We start from the raw sequence: 19,533 nt of genomic DNA on the forward strand, positions 1-19,533 counted from the left end.
AAGCAATAAACACGCAATTTGTCCAATCTCTGCAACTGTCCGTGTGGTCAACAACAGACACACATAATGCCCCTATCGTGGACTAAACCAATCAGAGATAGTCAGGGGCGGGACCGCTCTGATTGGCCGTGGTCCAGTTGAAAGTGCAGGTGGAAGAGAGAGGTGAGTAGCTTGAATAAAGCGATATCGATTCATTAAATCCTGAATCGACTTTTAAATATAACTGTGTTTTGCCAGAAACGCCAGATTCTCAGATTAAAGCTCACAAAACTATTTCAACAACCACCAAACAGCAAATGAGAGCAGGTACACGGATTCCACACAAAGACGTAAACACAGAGCGGACCCGACGCATCAGAATCAGCTTTGTCTTTCTCGGCTTTCTCACCCGACGGCCCGAACACGGACACGCTGTCGGAGCTCACCGATTCTGATGCGTCGGGTCTGTTCTGTGTTTACGTCTTTTTGCGCTAGATTCTGAGCTGCAGGTTTTGTCTCTCTCCAACCAAAATTCACCGAGCCAACAGCAAAAGAAGCAGCAAACTGCGCTTCACATTTGATAAATGTCGCCATGAATTCCCTCTGACTTTTGCTGTTTTGCCTCCACCACGATAAAAATCACACTTCATGCACAGCTCTCTCTCTCTCTCTCTCTCTCTCTGTACTTCAAGAACAGTTTCCCGTCTCAAATCTGTTTTCTTCATTATTCATTGGCTTATTACCCACCAGTCTACCGTTGTTTACAGCGCTGTCAGCCACTGTCTTTTTCTTTTCTTTTCTTTTTTTTTTCACTTAAATGACCTCGGACAAGAAAGCCTAATTTCTGCTGTTCAATACTGAAGAAATTTAAACTTTTTAAAATTATGTAAAATTGCAGAATATTGCAGAGGTGTTTTATTCTCAGTTACTTTCACACAAAGGCATTTGCTGTGATGTTCACAATTCTGATGAAGTCTCACATGTATCAGTACTGATAAATGATCAGAATTATAATATTTCTGACTGTCTGAGTCAAAATTGAATCGAATCAGGACTTTGAGAACCGGAATCAAATGGATTATAGAAGCCAGTGATGATACCCAGCCCTAGTGAGTAGCCTAGGCCCGACAGAAGTGGATGTAGCTGTGGGTAATAAGAAAAGATGAAAAGAACTATTGGTAACTTTTTTGTTAAGTTAAGGCCTGATCCATCTGAAATTCATAGGCAGTGCTCTGACACGGTGCCATCAGTCTTTGAACGCTGAAAAAGCACAGTGTATCCAGAAAACACATTATATGCTGCAATAAATGCACTGCCCAAGTGTCTCCTCTCCCCACTGCCTTTCAGCAGCAGCAAACAGGTCGTCAGGAGGCCAAGATGATGATTAAGTTTAACATTTTCTACAATATTGCCAAAGAGTGCCAAAGCACTTTAAGCACAAGATTGTTAGTTAATCATTTACAAATGAATATTGTCTGTATGGACTGCAATTTACCCCCTAAAAAAGTGCACATGTAAAACCGCGGTGTTAAGCGATGTGGTTGAAAAATTTGAGTGCTCCTAACTTAGGAGTTAGACACACAGTGCAACTGTGGCAAAAAGTTAGTCTAGAGCCCTGAGCACTGTAATTTTATTATTATCATTGGATTTGTATTTTGCCGTATGGACTGTCTATCAGTTGAAATAAACAGCTCTTGTCTTGTTTGCTGCACAGTAGAAAGGATGGCTCTTTCCAACTTCTTTCAGATGTGTCGCTATCATCAAATATAAAATGACCTTATTTTTTTCCTAAAATGGTACATTTTTTCAGTTTATGACATTTGCAAATAATTTCAGTATGTTTTCATTTACCTTTTGTACTGCATCTCAACATTTTTGATATTGGGGTGGTAAATACAAAAGAGATGTTTATTAATGCCTACTGAGTTCACTAGTTTGTTGGAGGCGTAGGCCCGGGTAAACCCATCCATTAAGACGGCAGAGGTGAAAGTTCAGTCTCACTTGTGGCTGAGGTTTTTGCTGTTTTGGTAAGAATCTAAAGCTACAGTCTGAAGTCTAATAGTAGTGACAGTCATGAATGAAACAGATGAACATGATCCAAATCTCATTCAAACATCTCATGTAAAGACAATCAAAAACCACACGAAATGGAGGATTGCCAAAGTCAGCAGGATTCCCTGCTAGTCAACTAATAACAGACATTACAGTCTATTCAGTAGTATTAAGGATATTTAAGCCTAGTCCAAAGATAGTTGAAGAATGTTATCTATGAATCTCACATACTAATAACACAAGAATGTATTCTGACTGCTCTTTGATAATATCTAAATGTAATATCTGTCTTTTTGATAGCTATAACAGGATGTCCAACAACAAGCTTTGACCGCAGACTTAAAGTTTGGCCACACGGTGACAAACTTTACTTCACGTGTGAGGATGGTTACAAACCTCTCACCAAAGGCTGGTGGGGTGAAGCCACATGTGTGGACGGTGTTTGGTCTGGAGTTGAACGCTGTATTGGTAATTAAAGTTTCTAATTAAAGTATCTTCTGTTATTAGCATGAAGCAAACGCAGTGACTTGTTCAATACCAATGTCAAGATGGGGATTATAAGATGTTTAGGTAGAAACATCTGACTACTCCTCTATGTCTGCAATGTTGTCTTCTGGTAGTTCAATCCCCTCAGTTCTGACTACCTTCCCTCTCTTTGTTACCATCCGACTACTATTCTCCAGTCCGAATGACATTCCGATGTCATTGCTGTATATCCTGGTGGTGTGGGTCAGTGAATCGATGTCTCGTTCACTCTTGGCATACAGCTTGATGTCATCCATGTACAGGAGGTGGCTGATAGCAGCTCCATTCAGTAGTCGGTATCCGTAGCCAGTCTTGTTAATGATCTCACTGAGGGGGTTCAGGCCTATGCAGAACAGCAGTGGGGACAGAGCATCTCCTTGGTGGATTCCGCACTTGATGGTGACTTGTGCTATGGGCTTGGAGTTGGCCTCTAGTGTTGTACGCCACATCCCCACTGAGTTCCTGATGAAGGCTCTTAGGGTCCTGTTGATCTTGTACAATTCTAGGCATTCCAATATCCAGCTGTGGGGCATTGAGTCATAGGCCTTCTTGTAATCAATCCAGGCAGTGCACAAGTTGATCAGTCTGGTCTTGCAGTCTCGGCTGACTGTCCTGTCTACCAGTAGCTGGTGTTTTGCGCCTCTGGTATTCTTACCCATCACTTTCTGTGCCCCGCTCATATATTGACCCATGTGCCTGTTCATCTTAGCTGCTATGATGCCTGACAGGAGCTTCCACGTGGTGCTGAGGCAGGTTATTGGTCGGTAGTTGGAGGGGACCGGTCCCTTCTGGGGGTCCTTGAGGATCAGGACTGTCCGGCCTTCGGTTAGCCATTCTGGGTGTCTGTCATCAACTAGCAGCTGGTTCATTTGTGCTGCCAGGCGCTTGTGGAGTGCAGTCAGCTTCTTCAGCCAGTAGGCGTGAACCATATCAGGGCCTGGTGCTGTCCAACTCTTCATACTGGAGACCCTTTCTTGGATATCTGCCACTGTGATGGTTACTGGACCCTGTTCAGGGAGGTTGCTGTGGTCTGCCCTCAGATCCACTAGCCACTGAGCATTGCCGTTATGGGTTGCATCCTTCTCCCATATGCTCTTCCAGTATTGTTCTGTCTCCAGCCTCCTATCTTTCAGGTCAGTTCCTCTTGCACTCAACGATCCTTCTCCTATCGCACTTGGGGCTTGGTACCCAATCTTGGGTGGGGGTGATGATATCTCCCCCCTGACCTGGCGTCCTGGCTCCCCCTTGCCGTAGCATTTATGTTGTACCCCCTTCCGCCAGGGTTACTTGTGTAGTAGCATTCCAACAACGCCCTGTTTTCGTCTCTTGCCCACCGATGCCTTCTTGTTCCAGTAGCCCACTTCTCGTCAAGGTGCCCTGTAGTGCTGGGCGATATGACGATATATATCGTGTGGACGATAGAAAAGTGTCTATCGTGCCATTTGTCTTCTATCGTTTCTAACCCTAATTTTATAAATTATAACATAAAATATATCATTAACCCTTTACAACCGGTCGGAGCAGGCACACTCCGTTTTGCCTAACTATTTTTAAATCCCTGTAGAACTGGAACCACGTAAGGTAGCGCAATAATTGTTTTTGCATATGAAACCATAGGAGTTGTACTTACATCTTATTCCATTAGCTTGTCCTAGGTCACGGTTTTCTTCCACATATGGCTTTGCAAAAATTGCATAAAAAGCACTTCCAGCAACAAAAACATAATATTCCAGACTTGCAGCAACAAAAACATAATATTCCAGAAACACGCTTTGCCGATCCGATCAGCTGTTCATAACACTTCCTACGTTGGAATATAAGTCAGCGCAAACTATCGCATGTCCGCCATTACCTGTCCGAAACCGGAAGTGACGTCATTTTCGCGGAAAATTTAGTTTTTTACCTTCAAAGCCTATGTTGGTGTTTTTAAAAGTCATGTTTGACTTTATGCTTTTCTGTATCGTTTCTGGGATGCTTAGAAGTCAAATTACACTGTTGAAAATAGTTTATTTTGATGCACATGCTGGTTTTTTTGCAAATTTGCATTATGATATATATTTTCATTTTTCCTGTAGTATATTAAAATTAGTGTATCTCAAGCATAAAACTATGAAGACACTCAAAATAAATTTCTCGTGGTTGGAAACTATTTTGTGCAACTTTTTTGTATTTACAGTTTTGAGGGATAAGCCTCTTCAATTTCTCTAACTAGAAATATATGTAAAAAACAAAACAAAAACGATTTTCAATTTTTTTGTAGTTTATTGCACTTTTTTTGCAATTTATGTAGTTTCTATGGACTTAATGCATACATATTATTATAATTTGGGCTATAACGGTTGTATTGATGTATAGCAACTTGAAATGCTCCCACAAATGGCACTACAGCATGTAAAATGTAAACATAAGCTCTGGCGGACTTGGTTCTATGGTAGGTCTTAAAGGGTTAAATAGCCTGTGGCAAATATATTAGTGTTGTCTTCTCACTATACATACTCTGAACTTTATGCAAGAGAAAATAAAGTATAAAAAAATGATGATAAAAACAATGACTCTGCCTTGTGGTTTTGCGACATGGTGCTGCTTTACGTGCACCCGGATTTGCGACATGCTTTACGGTAACTCAAAACAAAGACTGCACCCTCTCCACTCGCTGTTTACAGACTTCATACTTTCCAGATGACCACAGGTCAGGTGGTATATCGTGATATATATCGTTATCGTGATATAAAAGAATTCATATCGTGATAAATATTTTTTCCATATCGCCCAGCACTAGTGCCCTGGTTCCTCAACACCTGACGCGGACCTTGTTGATCTGGGCGACATCCAAGCCGGCATGCCTTCATATTTATCTGTCTCGCTCACGTCTGTGGTAGGCTCGCTTAGCATAGGGGGTCCACCTCTTCATTATCTCGCACTGACCTGGAGATTGTTATACATGCATTCATTTCATCACATTTGGACTATTGTAATTCACTGTTTACATGTCTATGCAAAAACTCCCTGGAACGTCTGCAGGTCGTTCAAAACACTGCAGCAAGGCTTCTGACCAAATCCTCGGAGTACTCACATGTGACACCGTTGTTAATACAGCTGCACTGGCTTCCCATTGAATTCAGTCCATTTTAAGATTCTGATTCTGACTTTTAGAGCTCTTCATGGACAAGCACCAGCTTAAATTATTGAACTTCTACAGCCCTATGTCCCTAGCAGGTCCCCGAGGTCATGTGATAAGGGCCTACTTGCTATACAGCATACAAGGCTGAGAACTAAGGGAGACAGAGTTTTTGCCACTGTGGCCCCCAAACTGTGGAACTCTCTCCCTCTGAGCTTAAGATCTGTGGACTCAGTAGTCTCTTGTAACAAAACAACTGAAAACTCATCTTTTTAGAATTGCATTTGGTTAACTTTTTGTCTGTTTTTTTGTATACTTTGTTACCTCTGTGTGAAGCACTTTGTGATCTTTTGTCTAGAAAGGTGCTATATAAAATGTAAAAAAAATTTTTTTTTATAAAATTTAATTTTACTGCCCTGCAGTTTCTGGGCAAGGTGATGCATGTTCCCTTGTTATTACACTGACAAATGAAGCAGAGCCTGCTCAGCAACGGCCTAGAAAAAGACAACTAAAATTGATGATCACAGATTTTATTTTCTTAGTTAAGAAAAATCCCTTTAAAACATCTACCAAAGTCGAGAACAATCTTGAGTCAAGGTCAACATTCAGGAGGCAGCTTCATAAATATAAATACAGAGGGTTTACAACAAAGTGCAAACCACTGGTTACACTCAAGAACAGGAAAGACAGGACAAATGAAACAAAGATTAGCCTGTACCAGACAGATAGGAAGAGAAAAGCAGCAACTCAAGACAGCTGCTGTAAAAGCCTAGCAGAGCATCTCAAGAGAGGAAACGCAGCATTTGGTGATGTCCACCGGTTCTAATCCTCAGACAGTCATTGACAGCAGGAAAAAGGGTTATCCAAATACTAAAAACCATCCATCCATTCTTTACTGCTTATCCTTTTCATGGTCACGGGGGGGCTGCAGCCTATCCAAGCTGTCTTAGGGCGAGAGGCAGGGTACACCCTGGACAGACACAGATAACCATTCACACCTGCACTCACACCTATGGGCAATTTAGAGTTTCCAATTAACCTATCCCCACTAGCTGCATGTCTTTGGACTGTGGGAGAAAGCCAGAGTACCCACAGACAACCCACGCAAAACTCCACATAGTAAGACCCTGGCCTGATGGTGGAATTGAACAACGGACCTTCTTGCTGTGAACAATTTTTTTTCAATTTTGGGTGGCTACCCACCGTACAACCCACTAACTAACAAGAAGCCATCTTCATGTTGAAACTTATGTTAGTTTATTTAATTGCTTGTGAGAAATGGGGTGAAATGGTTTCAATTCCTTACTTTGGTAAAATCTGTTGAATTAAAGCTGAAAGTCTGCATTTCAGTCACATCTTGATTGTTTGATTTCAAATCCATTGAGATTGTGTTGAGGCAAAATTGGAAAAATTGTGTTAGAGTCCAAAAACTTATGGACTCATCCTGGGTTTTCAGGTTACGAAGGTGGTTCACTTCTTACCCTGACATATTATATTACCAGGACAAGTCCATACTCCATATTTGCAATTATGTTCCCAGTGGCAACCTAAAAACAGCAAAAATGGTGAAATTCACATCTCTTTCAATTACACCAAATTCACACACAGAGAGAAAAACCAAAAATTAATGTTTTTGACACAGCACCTGTCATTAATGGACAGGTGCTGATGTCATTGTAATAAAAGTAAAAAACACAAAAGCAGACTAGGAAGTCCATTTTCTAAACACTGGGGGTAATCCAGCCATGCAAAGATGTGGGTGCATTACCCCAGCTTTACCAGTTGTATCTAAAGTAAAAACAATAAATAATGGTACCACTCACTTTATGAGTTTATGTTACAATAATAATTTTATTATTTTATTAGGTCTATTTTTCTAATAATGCAGTTCTGCTTTTAACCTTTAATCAATCAAGGAGTGTCCAGTAGAGAAAGAGAGATGCACATTTTTGAACTTTGTTTTTTGTAAAGTATTCTGAGAAGAAGTAGAATAAATTGCGTGAAGCCATATTAAAAAATGAAGGCAAATCCTGCATTGCTCAACAGCTACATTTTGTTTTAGTAGTTTGCAAGAGGTCAGAGTTCATCACTGTTGACTTCGACTGCAGTTCTCTCCTTTCTTACAAGATTATCCAAGTTTTTCCCAGTTTGTACCTAAGTGTAGTTCAGACTGTTCGTTTATATTCAGACTGCTTTACTTTAAAAAAAAGAATCCAACTCAAACCTTGGTGAAGTCAAAACTTTTCTTTGCTCTATTGATTCCTGCAGATGATTAACAGGAACAAAAACTCAAATCAACATTTAGCCATTTATAAATATTTGTGTTTTCACCAACTGGTGAATTGTATTTTTAATGGCATGACATAACTTCATAATAATAATTTCAATAACAGCCTGAAAAATCTACTATTTGTCTACTGAGTTATCTAATTATCTAGTTTTTGCAGTGTGTAACTTTTTTTTATGTGTACCAATATTAGGGAAGCATTATGGTGTTTATAAGAGTTTGTTAGGGTCTCACTGTGTCTTTAAAGTGGCAGCATGTGATCATAGTATTTATATCTGTTTCCAGTGAGCCTGAGATTGTTTTTGGAGGCAGAGACAGACTTGTGTAAATCATTGAACAACATTTTTTTTCACAGTCTGCAGTGTTTAGTTTTCTTTGATGGATCAGACGCACAAAGACAACATGCATGCAATAACCAAAAGCAGGATCCTGTTTTTGAGCATATGTTCACTGATGTCAGTGAAGAGCCAAGGTAAGTACTTCAAGTGATTTCACTTATTACATGATGTTTTGATGGTAATGTGAATTATGGGAGCTTATCCAGGAGTTAGTGTCATGAACTGGCTGTATAATGCAGGCAGGGTAGGACTTAAATGCAGACTTACGGAGACAGCACTCAGAACTCCAAAACATTATGTCGACAAAAAGTACTGGAGCTGGAGGGCGACACAGAGGACAAAGACATAATTGGAGCCTAAGTGTACAAAAAGGTAATATAGAATAAACACAGGATTACCAAATGAACCTTAAAAACACACAACACCTCAACACATAAGAAACATAAAATGCTGGGTCAAAAGCACCCAGAACCATGACACTTAGACCTGGGACTTTTCACTCCTGATTTCTCAAAAAATAAATAAATGTTGCATATTCTTTATTTAGCAAGTTGAGTTTGAGTTTCATCAATTAAATTAAGTCATTCTTACTTATTTAAATAAAGTATACTAGTTGCTTGATGTCAGGATGTCCTGGTATTGATCTGAGAAAGAAAAAGGAACCTGTATTTATGTCTTTGTTATGATTTTGAGGGTTTTTTCTAATGGTTTTTCACATATGCAGAAATAAAATGTGAGCTGATACAGCCACCAGTCCAAGGAACCACATATGAACCTGCTTATAGAAATAGGTTTTCACCTGGTGAAACAGTAAGAGTTACATGTGAGGAGAGATACTGGATTGTGGGAACTCGCACACTCTCAGCTGAGACTACTTGCAAAGCAGATGGAGAGTGGACTGTCAGACCAGTATGTCAAGGTATAAAACTACAAAAGCTTTAGACACATATTCTAAGCTCACTGTTCTTTGCTTTGATGTAGTTCAATCAACCATGAGGATGATGACCAATTTTATGAGGATTATCAAGTCTTTCTTTCTTTCCAGAGGTTACATGCAGCCATCCACAAGATAGACTTTTGTCCTACTGGGAGGTCTCTTGGCGTTGGGAGTCAAAGAAATTGGGTGATACTGTCAGGTACACATGTAGATCAGGATACAAGAGGAAAGATGGCGTCACTCGGGCCACATGCACCAGAGATGGGTGGGAACCGAATCCACTTTGTCAAGGTATGGTGAAGTTTAGTTCACTTTTCTTCAAATTCTGACATGATCTTTTTAATTTCTTATTAGTCCATATTTGAGAAAACAGGAGAGAATTGCAAAATATCTTTGGGCAAACAGAAGCCTCAAAGGATCATTCAATCACAGAGTAAAATCATGCGAGCCAGCAATATAAATATTAGAGACTCTGTGTGATAGTTCGTAGTGAGAGAAAATGGCAATAACATTAATTTTTTTGTTTATTTGTGTGCTAACCAAACACTAACCAAAATAGTGTAGCAATACTCATTAGATAATATTTTCTGTACAGTTTTCAAAAAGCATTTCTACCACCACAACAACTTTCAGCTGGATGTTGAATCCACAACTGAACTTTTTCTTTTCCTTTGACTGAACATATTCAAATATGAAATACAGAACTTTTAAATGGAATCACATTTACACTGGGGAGCTGCTGCTTTTATTTAAATGAATATATGAAAGTATCTGAATGTTTTACATGACAAAATTATCTGAATCAAAGTAAATGCAGAAGCTTAATAAATGTGTTTTTGTTCTTTTCAGAGATAAAATGCAGGAGGCAACATTTTAATAATGCAGATATTATTGGAAAAATTCAGGCTGAATACAGGTACAGTTATCGTGTCCAGTATAACTGCAGGAGAGGTTATAAAGGAAGTTTCACTCTAATCTGTGGAGAAGATGGCTGGCATGGGTCTAATGAATGTACAGGTAAGAAAATGCTATAAACTTAAAAGGATACATTTATTCATTTATTTGTGGGCTCTTGTTTTTCATTACGAACATGAATATTTTAAAGAACTGATGACAAAAGACAAATGTATAAACTGTGTATAAAAGGTGAACATTGCTTTCACGACTTAAAAGTGAATCCGATATGAAAGTTCAGTCAACATGAATTCTCTCAAATCGGGGAACTCGCAAAAAAACATCTGGTTCTACAGAAGTCTGTTGAAAAATATCTTTAGATCCCTCCATGAGCTCACAAACATTCTTCATTTTTGAAGCTCATATATATCAAAGAGTAACAAGTATTTTCCTTGACAATGATGTCATCGCCTTGTCCATCTTCTTCTGGGATTTCTTGTCCTGAAAATAAAGGGTTATACTTTCCACACAAATCTGCTTGGGGATCACTTGGATCCCAGTGCCATAAATTTTGCTTCATTCATCTTTTTTCCTATGATTTAAAACAATCTGAAATGCATCTCCAAAGTGGTACCTGCTGGCCAGTTTGGCTATTGCTATATCTTGTCATTCTCTCCTTGCTGATATGAGTGAATGGAGCTCAAACACCAGTCTCTGTCTAACTTTCAATCATCTACATGACAGTAATCATTAAAATAAGATATTTATATACATTTATTTATATATTTATTTATATAATATTTCTTCAACTACCCTTTGGATTGCAGTGTGTAAGTGATTAGATAGTCTATATTGGTCTTTACCATACACAACAAAAATAAGAATAATGAGAGATGAGGTATTGTTTTCTTTTACACATGCCGCTAATATCAAAAATTCTATTATTTGACTTGTGTTTTGCTGTATGGACTGTCTATCAGTTGAAATCAACAGCTCATGTTTTGTTTAGCTCTGTCTGCTTCCCTGAGTCTGCATTTTGTGTCCTCGCTCACTAACATCTGACACATCATGGGAAGGCTTTGCGCAACTAAAAGCCTATTCCACAGAGTGGCTGTCCAAAAGTCCAGCACCTGATTTCCTCAATTCTATCATATTTTCAAAATGCTGTTAAAGAAGAAGGGATGCTGCACAGTAGAAAGGATGGCTCTTTCCTTTTCCAACTTCTTTCAGATGTGTCGCTATCGTCAAATATAAAATGACCTTATTTTTTTCCTAAAATGGTACATTTTTTCCAGTTTATGACATTTGCAAATAATTTCAGTATGTTTTCATTTACCTTTTGTACTGCATCTAAACATTTTTGATATTGGGGTGGTAAATACAAAAGAGAAGTATGTTTGTTAATGCCTACTGAGTTCACTAGTTTGTTGGAGGCGTAGGCCCGGGTAAACCCATCCATTAAGACGGCAGAGGTGAAAGTTCAGTCTCACTTGTGGCTGAGGTTTTTGCTGTTTTGGTAAGAATCTAAAGCTACAGTCTGAAGTCTAATAGTAGTGACAGTCATGAATCAAACGGATGAACATGATCCAAATTTCATTCAAACATCTCATGTAAAGACAATCAAAAACCACACGAAATGGAGGATTGCCAAAGTCAGCAGGATTCCCTGCGAGTCACTTAATAACAGACTTTACACAGTCTATTCAGTAGTATTAAGGATATTTAAGCCTAGTTCAAAGATGGTAGTTGAAGAATGATATCTATGAATCTATGAATCACACTTACTAGTAAGACAAAAATGTATTTAGAGCAGGGGCGATTCTAGGATCAGAGCTTTGGGGGTGCTGAGCACCCAGAGAGCTGCCCAGCCAGGCAAGATAAACTTTACACGTCACGATGAGACTTCTTCCCTGTCTCTGTGAGTCCATGCATCCTTAAATGTCTCCAGTTGTCCCAAGTTCCCTCTGACTGTCTCCTTGGTGCATTTAAACCCCTGTTCCTCCCTGTCCTCATCGTCTGTTGTCTTCATCTCCGCTATCAGTCATCATAATTTTACCATCTCTGTGCAAGTCTGCAAATTTCTTTATTAAATCATAAGATTCTTAAATTCATCAAGTCTCTCTCTGCCTGGGTCCTCGTCACAAAACATGACATCACCGTTTTGTACATTTTAACACAACCCCCACATTTGTGAAAGAAAAGCAAAACACTTTTTTGAGAAGTCTGTAACAAAACCATCAAATCTGATAAAGGTTATTTAAACGATGCTCATAGTGAGTAAGAAGTAAACTGAGTGCATGTTTTGAACAGAGATTCACTTTTAATGTGTATGTATAATATAATACAGATACATAAAAAACACTCCCAAAACAGAATAAATTATTACAAAATATTAATAAAAAACTATAAAAATGGAGGCAACTTTGCCTGTGGTAGAATGTATACAATGTATGAAAAAATCTTTACTGCAGATACTAATTTAACTAATTTAATAATACTAATTTTGTGTTGTAAGATTTATGAGTTTCATGCTTTCATAGTGGTACTTGGGAGAGCTTGACATTTTTCTCAGGTGGTACACACTGTAAAAAGTTTGAGAAACACTGATAAGTGTTTCTCTGCCACATAAGTCTGTATGTGGCAGTCATACAGACAACTGGACGGTCCAAAAGTTGGCCTACCTATTACTGGCTGAGGTTTTAGTAGAGTTGTGGCTGAACCACATAAAAATATATCATCAATTTTAATTTAATTAATTTGGAATGTTGTTAAAGAGGGTCAAAAATGTTTCAACCCAGTTTGTTTTGCAGATTCTGTATAGCAGCTTTAATATAGGGAGGACACAACTTCCAGACTGTATGAGTAAAATCAGGTTTTTTCTCTTCGTCAGTTTAACGGTTTCTGTTTTGCCTGTCACTGTTCCCTGTCTGTTTTCTTACCTGGTTCTTCCTGACCTTGTACTTTCTCCTCACGTTCCCCTCTTTCCTCTCTCCCTCTTTGGACTGACAATCATACACAAATAGATTCAATTAGATGAAAAAATTACATTAATATGAAAAAATTTATTAAGATCACTAACGAAAAGTCCTCTCTCAGTGTACTTTCAACCAAAAGGCAAATAACCAAACCACATGAACATCTAATAAAAGACATATAATACTGAAACACTGATCCAACATTATCCTTTATTGATGGATCATTTGATTTTACACTTTTACCTGAATGTGGCTCCTGTTTTTGAAAAAACTTCCTTATATCCATTATGAACCTGGCTGTCTCTCTGTACACAAACACACACACACAACAGGCGTTATAAGGTTAATGGGCATTCAGTCAGTTAGCTAGTTAAGATAAGATGACCTTTATTAGTCCCACACGTGGGAAATTTGTTAGTTAGTATCCATTTCAAACAGGACAGTGGTAACAGCAGCAGGCTACGGACAATTTTAAGTTTTAGATTTTAAATAGGCTGTATACACTTCAGTGGGAGCAACAGGACGGTCAAATGTCGCTGAATTTACTACAGAGTAGGACGGATTGTAGGGTAGCAAACATTGTCGGAAAACACGTTTTCAACACTGCAGGTTACCTGGGTGTAAGGTTTTTCAGCTAAAAAGAAACATGACTCCTATCTAACTACATAAAGAGTAACTGAAGGTTAAATGCTGCTAATATGTCCTGTTTTAATCCAGGCACTCCACCTCCGCTCCGCTGCGTCTCAGCTACCATCGCTCTGGCAGCAACGACCCTAGAGCCAGAGTGGGGGCGAGCTGGAACAAACCATTGTGGGAGGGGGGAGGGGTTATCTATACTTTTGTTGTTAAAATGTTACGTCTCAACCAAGTACTGTATGCTTTTTATATTTTTAGTAGTGTGTCACAAAAACAGAAAATATTGTCAAAAAAACTAAGAAATCTTTGGGGGTGCTTTGATTCATTTTGGGGGTGCTGAAGCACCCCCAAAAATGGGCTAAAATCGCCCCTGATTTAGAGTACTCTTTGATCATATCTAAGTGTAATATCTGTTTTTACCTTTTTTATAGCTATAACAGGATGTCCAACAACAAGCTTTGACAGCAGACTTAAAGTTTGGCCACACGGTGACAAACTTTACTTCACGTGTGAGGATGGTTACAAACCTCTCAGCAAAGGCTGGTGGGGTGAAGCCACATGTGTGGACGGTGTTTGGTCTGGAGTTGAACGCTGTATTGGTAATTAAAGTTTCTAATTAAACTATCTTCTGTTATTAGCATGAAGCAAACACAGTGACTTGTTCAATACCAATGTCAAGATGGGGAGTATAAGATGTTTAGGTAGAAAAAATATATTTTGGAATCTTTTTTAAACATTTTTTAACATTTAAGTTTTATCTGTAGTCATGTTTAAGAAAATTAGTGTGAAAATATTTTCTGTAATATCTTAAAATAAGTGCATTGATACAGAGTTTCTTCCACTGCTTATTCTGATCACGTTTTCAAATGGAGAAATGGATTTCATCCATCTGTAATATTTTTTGCCTGATTGTTTGTAATCATATCCACCTTAGAGGAACAAAAGTGTGGAGAAGTTCCTGTGATTCCTAATGGGGAAGCGACACTAGGGAGTATTGAACTACAAGGACAATCCCAAGAAATGATATACATTACTTGCAATCCACTATACTCTGCTAAGATTGAGGAAATAACTTGTCGTGACGGACGATGGGAATTAATTGGATCACTTGATGATATCTGTAAAGGTGAGTCACCTTAACCATTATTTTCACACATATTGATAAAGAGATTACAGTGTGTAAATTAATAGTTTACATGTTTGACATGTTCATGTCTTACAGCTAATCAGACCTGCAGCCCTCCACCCAAAGTTGAGAATGCTGTTATTACAACTCCTTATCAGAAGCAATACCCCTCTGGGTTTGAAGTAACTTATCAGTGCTTTGACAATTACATGATGGAAGGAAAAGCTACGATTAACTGCATAGCCGGGGAATGGGAGGAGCTCGCCATTAAGTGTTTACGTACGTACATGACATAAATAAATAAAAACGGTTTGGCAAATACATTACATCATCAAAAAAAAACCTGTAAGAACTGGGATTTAATTTCAGTTTCATTGCATCAATGAGAAACTGGAAATGACTAAAAAGCAGTGAGTGTTTAGAAGCTAGGTGTTGGGAGTATCCTGTACTAATTTTAGCAAAGATTATTTTTAATTTTGTTTTATTTATTACAGTTACACAGACTGAAATCTTTTACCACATGATTATGTGCATGCTGTGAAAATGTCTCAGGGACACTGGCACCCTTCCAGTTCACAAACAGAGACACACACACAACATTTTATACTATTAGTAATATATTATTTAAAATTGTATTACTAAATTCCAGTGCATAAAATAATCTAGGCAAGCCTTTTAGTCTTTTAATACTATTACAGTTTGCAAGTAACATGTTCTACCACATCACTGAGTTGCGTGTTGTAGCCACACAGTGTTTTGTAGCAGGACAGAACAGTGAGTTGTGAGTTTCTGGATTTTGAATTTAAAATCATAAATAAATCATATTTTCAGGCTGGCCACCCCCACAAAAATCATCTAGTTCCACCACTGGCAAGAATGGATACAAATACTGAATATGTGAAACTGTGTTCACTTTCAAATGTACTCGCTATTATAGCATCATATGAATTCAATTCCCTGAAAAATGTAAAAACAAAAAAACCTCAAATCTGCTACTTGTGAATAAGGGAACAGTCTCTTAAGTAAATTAATGAGTGGTTAAGAAAACTTATTATTAGCAAATGCATGTTTTAGACATTTACTTAATTATTCATGTCCTTCTTCAGTAAATGATATATAGAATATATAGAGAAATTGAGAAAATAATATTATTAAGCATTAGTCAGGAAAACAAATACAGCTACATGTTTGCTTCTAAGGTTTTGAGGCATTTTTCAATTAAGGAAAAAACATAATTGAACAGCACTTTCTCAAAAGCCAGCATACCAACGTACCTGAAACTATCACAGTTGCACCACATGATCATCCTTTTTTTCGATCTTGGCTCTTCACTTATTTTCAGAAATTCCACCCTGTGGGATACCTCCAGCTCTTGAGGATGGAGACACCAAGACCGCCATGAAAGAGCATTACAGCCATAATGAAACTATTGAATACATGTGTCAGAGGTACTACATTATGGAGGGAGAGCCTTACAAAACCTGCCTCTACGGTGAATGGACTGGACACATGAGATGCCTCAGTAAGTTACAGTTCTCCCCAATCTTAACCTCCTAAGACCCGAACTCTTCCACGGCATGCATTTTTATTTCTCTTTGATATTTGTGCTGATTGGAACCCGATGAATGTAAAAAGAAAGAATTACCAGATTTTTTTTACCTGATTTTTGTTTCTAAGAAAAATGAGAGCCACATATGAGGATATTCATTTAAAATTTTGATAGAACAGTGGCAGTATAATGTCCTCATAAGTGGATATCAGAGCAAAATTGAGTATTGTGGTCTAAATAACCCAAAATGGGATGTCCACATATGTGGATTCCAGGTCCTAGGAGGTTAATATTGAGAATAATTGTATTCTTTTACATCTTTGTCATAATATTCTTATATCTTCGTCTCTTGCAGGGCCTTGCATTGTCAATGAAGATGAAATGAGACAGCATAACATCACTTTGAAATCAAGTGGCACTAAGTATTTAGTTCATGATGAAATAATAGAGTTCAGGTGTACCAGAGGATTATCTACTGGTACTGTGGCAATGCGTCAGAGATGTAATAGTGGTGTGTTAGTCCTACCTACATGCCGAGAGTGAAAAGTTGAAGGAATATCTGAACTTCTCTTTTCAGATGTGGAATAATAAATCTCAGATTGTCTGATCTGGTCTGTTTTCTGCTTTCTTCTACTTCACACTAGAAGTAAAACTCATATGTTCATACAGACATGTTTCCCGTATTTTGCAAGTACACTGACCAAAATTTAAATGTATGAATCTAATCAAGTAAGTAAGTAAGTAAGTAAAATTTATTTATATAGCACATTTCACAGATAAAAATCACAAAGTGCTTCACAATAAGATCAGACATAGAAGTAAAAATTAATTAAAAGCCCGTTTGTATAAAAATGTCTTCAGCTGCTTTTTAAAAGAGTCAGTAGAGTCTAGACAGCGTAAAGACAACGGCAGGGAGTTCCACAGCCTAGGTGCCAGTGCCTGAAAAGCCCGATCCCCACGTGTTTTAAACCTAGTATGTGGGACCACCAGTAGCCTCTGACCTGAAGACCTAAGTGCTCGGGATGAAGCATGAGGTTTCAACAGGTCAGAGATATACTGGGGAGCTTCACCATGCAGAGCTCTAAAAGTTACGACTAAAATTTTAAAATGAACCATAAAATTTACTGGCAACCAATGAAGAGAAGCCAAAACTGGAGTAATGTGTGACCTCTTGTTTGTACCAGTTAAAACTCTTGCCGCTGCATTCTGTACAGACTGAAGGCGATCCAGAGCTGATTTGTTGAGACACGTAAAAAGACCGTTACAATAATCCAAACGAGAAGAGATAAAAGCATGAATAATCATCTCAAGTTCTGCCTTTGACACTAGTAGTCTGAGTTTAGAAATGTTTCTTAAATGATAAAAACAGTTCCGGACAAGTTGTTTCGAGTGTTTCTCAAGAGACAGAACTGTCAAATATAACACCTAAGTTTCTGAGACTCGACTGAAATGAAGGGTCTAAAAAACTGATATGCTGCTGAATTTCTGAGAGCATATGATCAGGTGCAATAATCAAGGTTTCTGTTTTATCTGCATTTAACTGGAGGAAATTGTCATTTAACCATTGTTTGATTTCTGACAGACAATTATTTAAACAAGACAATTTGTAAAACTCAGAAGCTTTGAAAGAACAGTATAACTGAATGTCATCAGCATAGAGATGATAAGAAATATTACTGTAACGTTTGATAATTTGGCCTAGAGGGAGTATATACAACAAAAAGAGAATAGGACCTAAGACAGATCCTTGAGGTACCCCAGAAGGCAGAACTGACGTTTCAGACAACACATGATTGATACAGACAGTAAAGGATCTCTCAGATAGATACGACATAAACCATTTTAAAACAACACCAGTAATCCCAAACAAGTCCTTCAGCCTATTTATCATGATGCTGTGATCAACAGCATCAAAAGCAGAGCTGAGATCCAACAGAACCAGAACGGTGTACTCTCCAGAGTCTGCTGCCATCAAAATGTCACTAGACACTTTAAGCAAAGCTGTTTCAGTGGAGTGCAATTTGTGGAAACCAGACTGGAAAATGTCCAGAACATTGTTCTTCTCCAAAAAGTTGTTAAGTTGTTCTGCAACTGTTTTTTCCAAGATCTTTGACACCAATGGTAATTTTGATATTGGCCTGTAACTGCTTGGAAGAGATGGGTCCAAATTTGGTTTCTTTAATATTGGTTCAACAATAGCTTGTTTAAAATAGCTGGGAACTGAGCCAGTATAAAGAGAAATATTAATTATTTCCAGAATACAGGGGCCAATAGAGTCAAACACACTAATGAAAAATGATGGAGGAAGTACATCAAGGTGGCTAATCAACAAGCACTCTTAAGTAACGCAAGATGTCATGCATTTATTTAAAAAAAAAAAAAAAGTATGGGAAATATGACTAATACCACTGATTTGTTCCTGTTAACTATGAAGGTTCTTTAAATGAACTTCTATGAACATGACAAAAATCATTTTGACTGGTCTGGCTTACTTACTAATCTTTTAATGTGCTGGAGTCCAATATATTAAGTAACTCTTCACTGGTTATTGTCACATAATGACTTTTGCTTATGATTTACCTAACAGGGTGTGGCTCATTTTTACCCACTGTCACACCTTAACCATTAACCCCTACTGTAGTCCATTTTGTAAATTTCAGTCATTCTAAGTGTGAGTGGAGGATTATCACAGGACTTGTTAATCACAAGCTAGCAGTCAATGACACACTCCTGCACCCATCTGTTCATACAGTCTTCTTGCTCAGCTTGTTTGCACAGGCCGGTATTACATCAAAAGAGATTTTAGTAAAGATTGCCGTTTTGGGAGTAATGGCAATCCTGACATGTGCCGTTATAGGTTAACCTTGCATCCCTCTCCCCACTGTAGTAGATCCAGAAGAAACATTGACATTAATAGACAAATCGATTTTATTATATACATAAAAATGAATTGGTTTACAAAAAATAAAAATAAGAAAGCAATACTTTTCTTACGTTTTTTAAGAAGAAGATCATGGATTAAAAAAATAATAATTATATATATATATATATATATATATATATATATATATATATATATATATATATATATATATATATATATATATATATATATAT

At 37.9% G+C, this 19,533-nt stretch overlaps 1 protein-coding gene across 1 annotated transcript; it reads left to right on the top strand.

The window, feature by feature from the left end:
• The first annotated feature begins 8,414 nt into the window (after positions 1-8,414).
• LOC134646694 (complement factor H-related protein 4-like) lies at positions 8,415-16,959 on the top strand. The gene is made up of 4 exons (XM_063500553.1): positions 8,415-8,433; positions 9,345-9,527; positions 16,210-16,389; positions 16,772-16,959. The coding sequence occupies exons 1-4, from the start codon at positions 8,415-8,417 to the stop codon at positions 16,957-16,959; spliced, it is 570 nt and encodes a 189-aa protein (XP_063356623.1).
• Positions 16,960-19,533: the final 2,574 nt, after the last annotated feature.

This window comes from Pelmatolapia mariae, linkage group LG17, assembly GCF_036321145.2.
Source record: "Pelmatolapia mariae isolate MD_Pm_ZW linkage group LG17, Pm_UMD_F_2, whole genome shotgun sequence".
In the NCBI taxonomy this organism is placed as follows: Eukaryota; Metazoa; Chordata; class Actinopteri; order Cichliformes; family Cichlidae; genus Pelmatolapia; species Pelmatolapia mariae.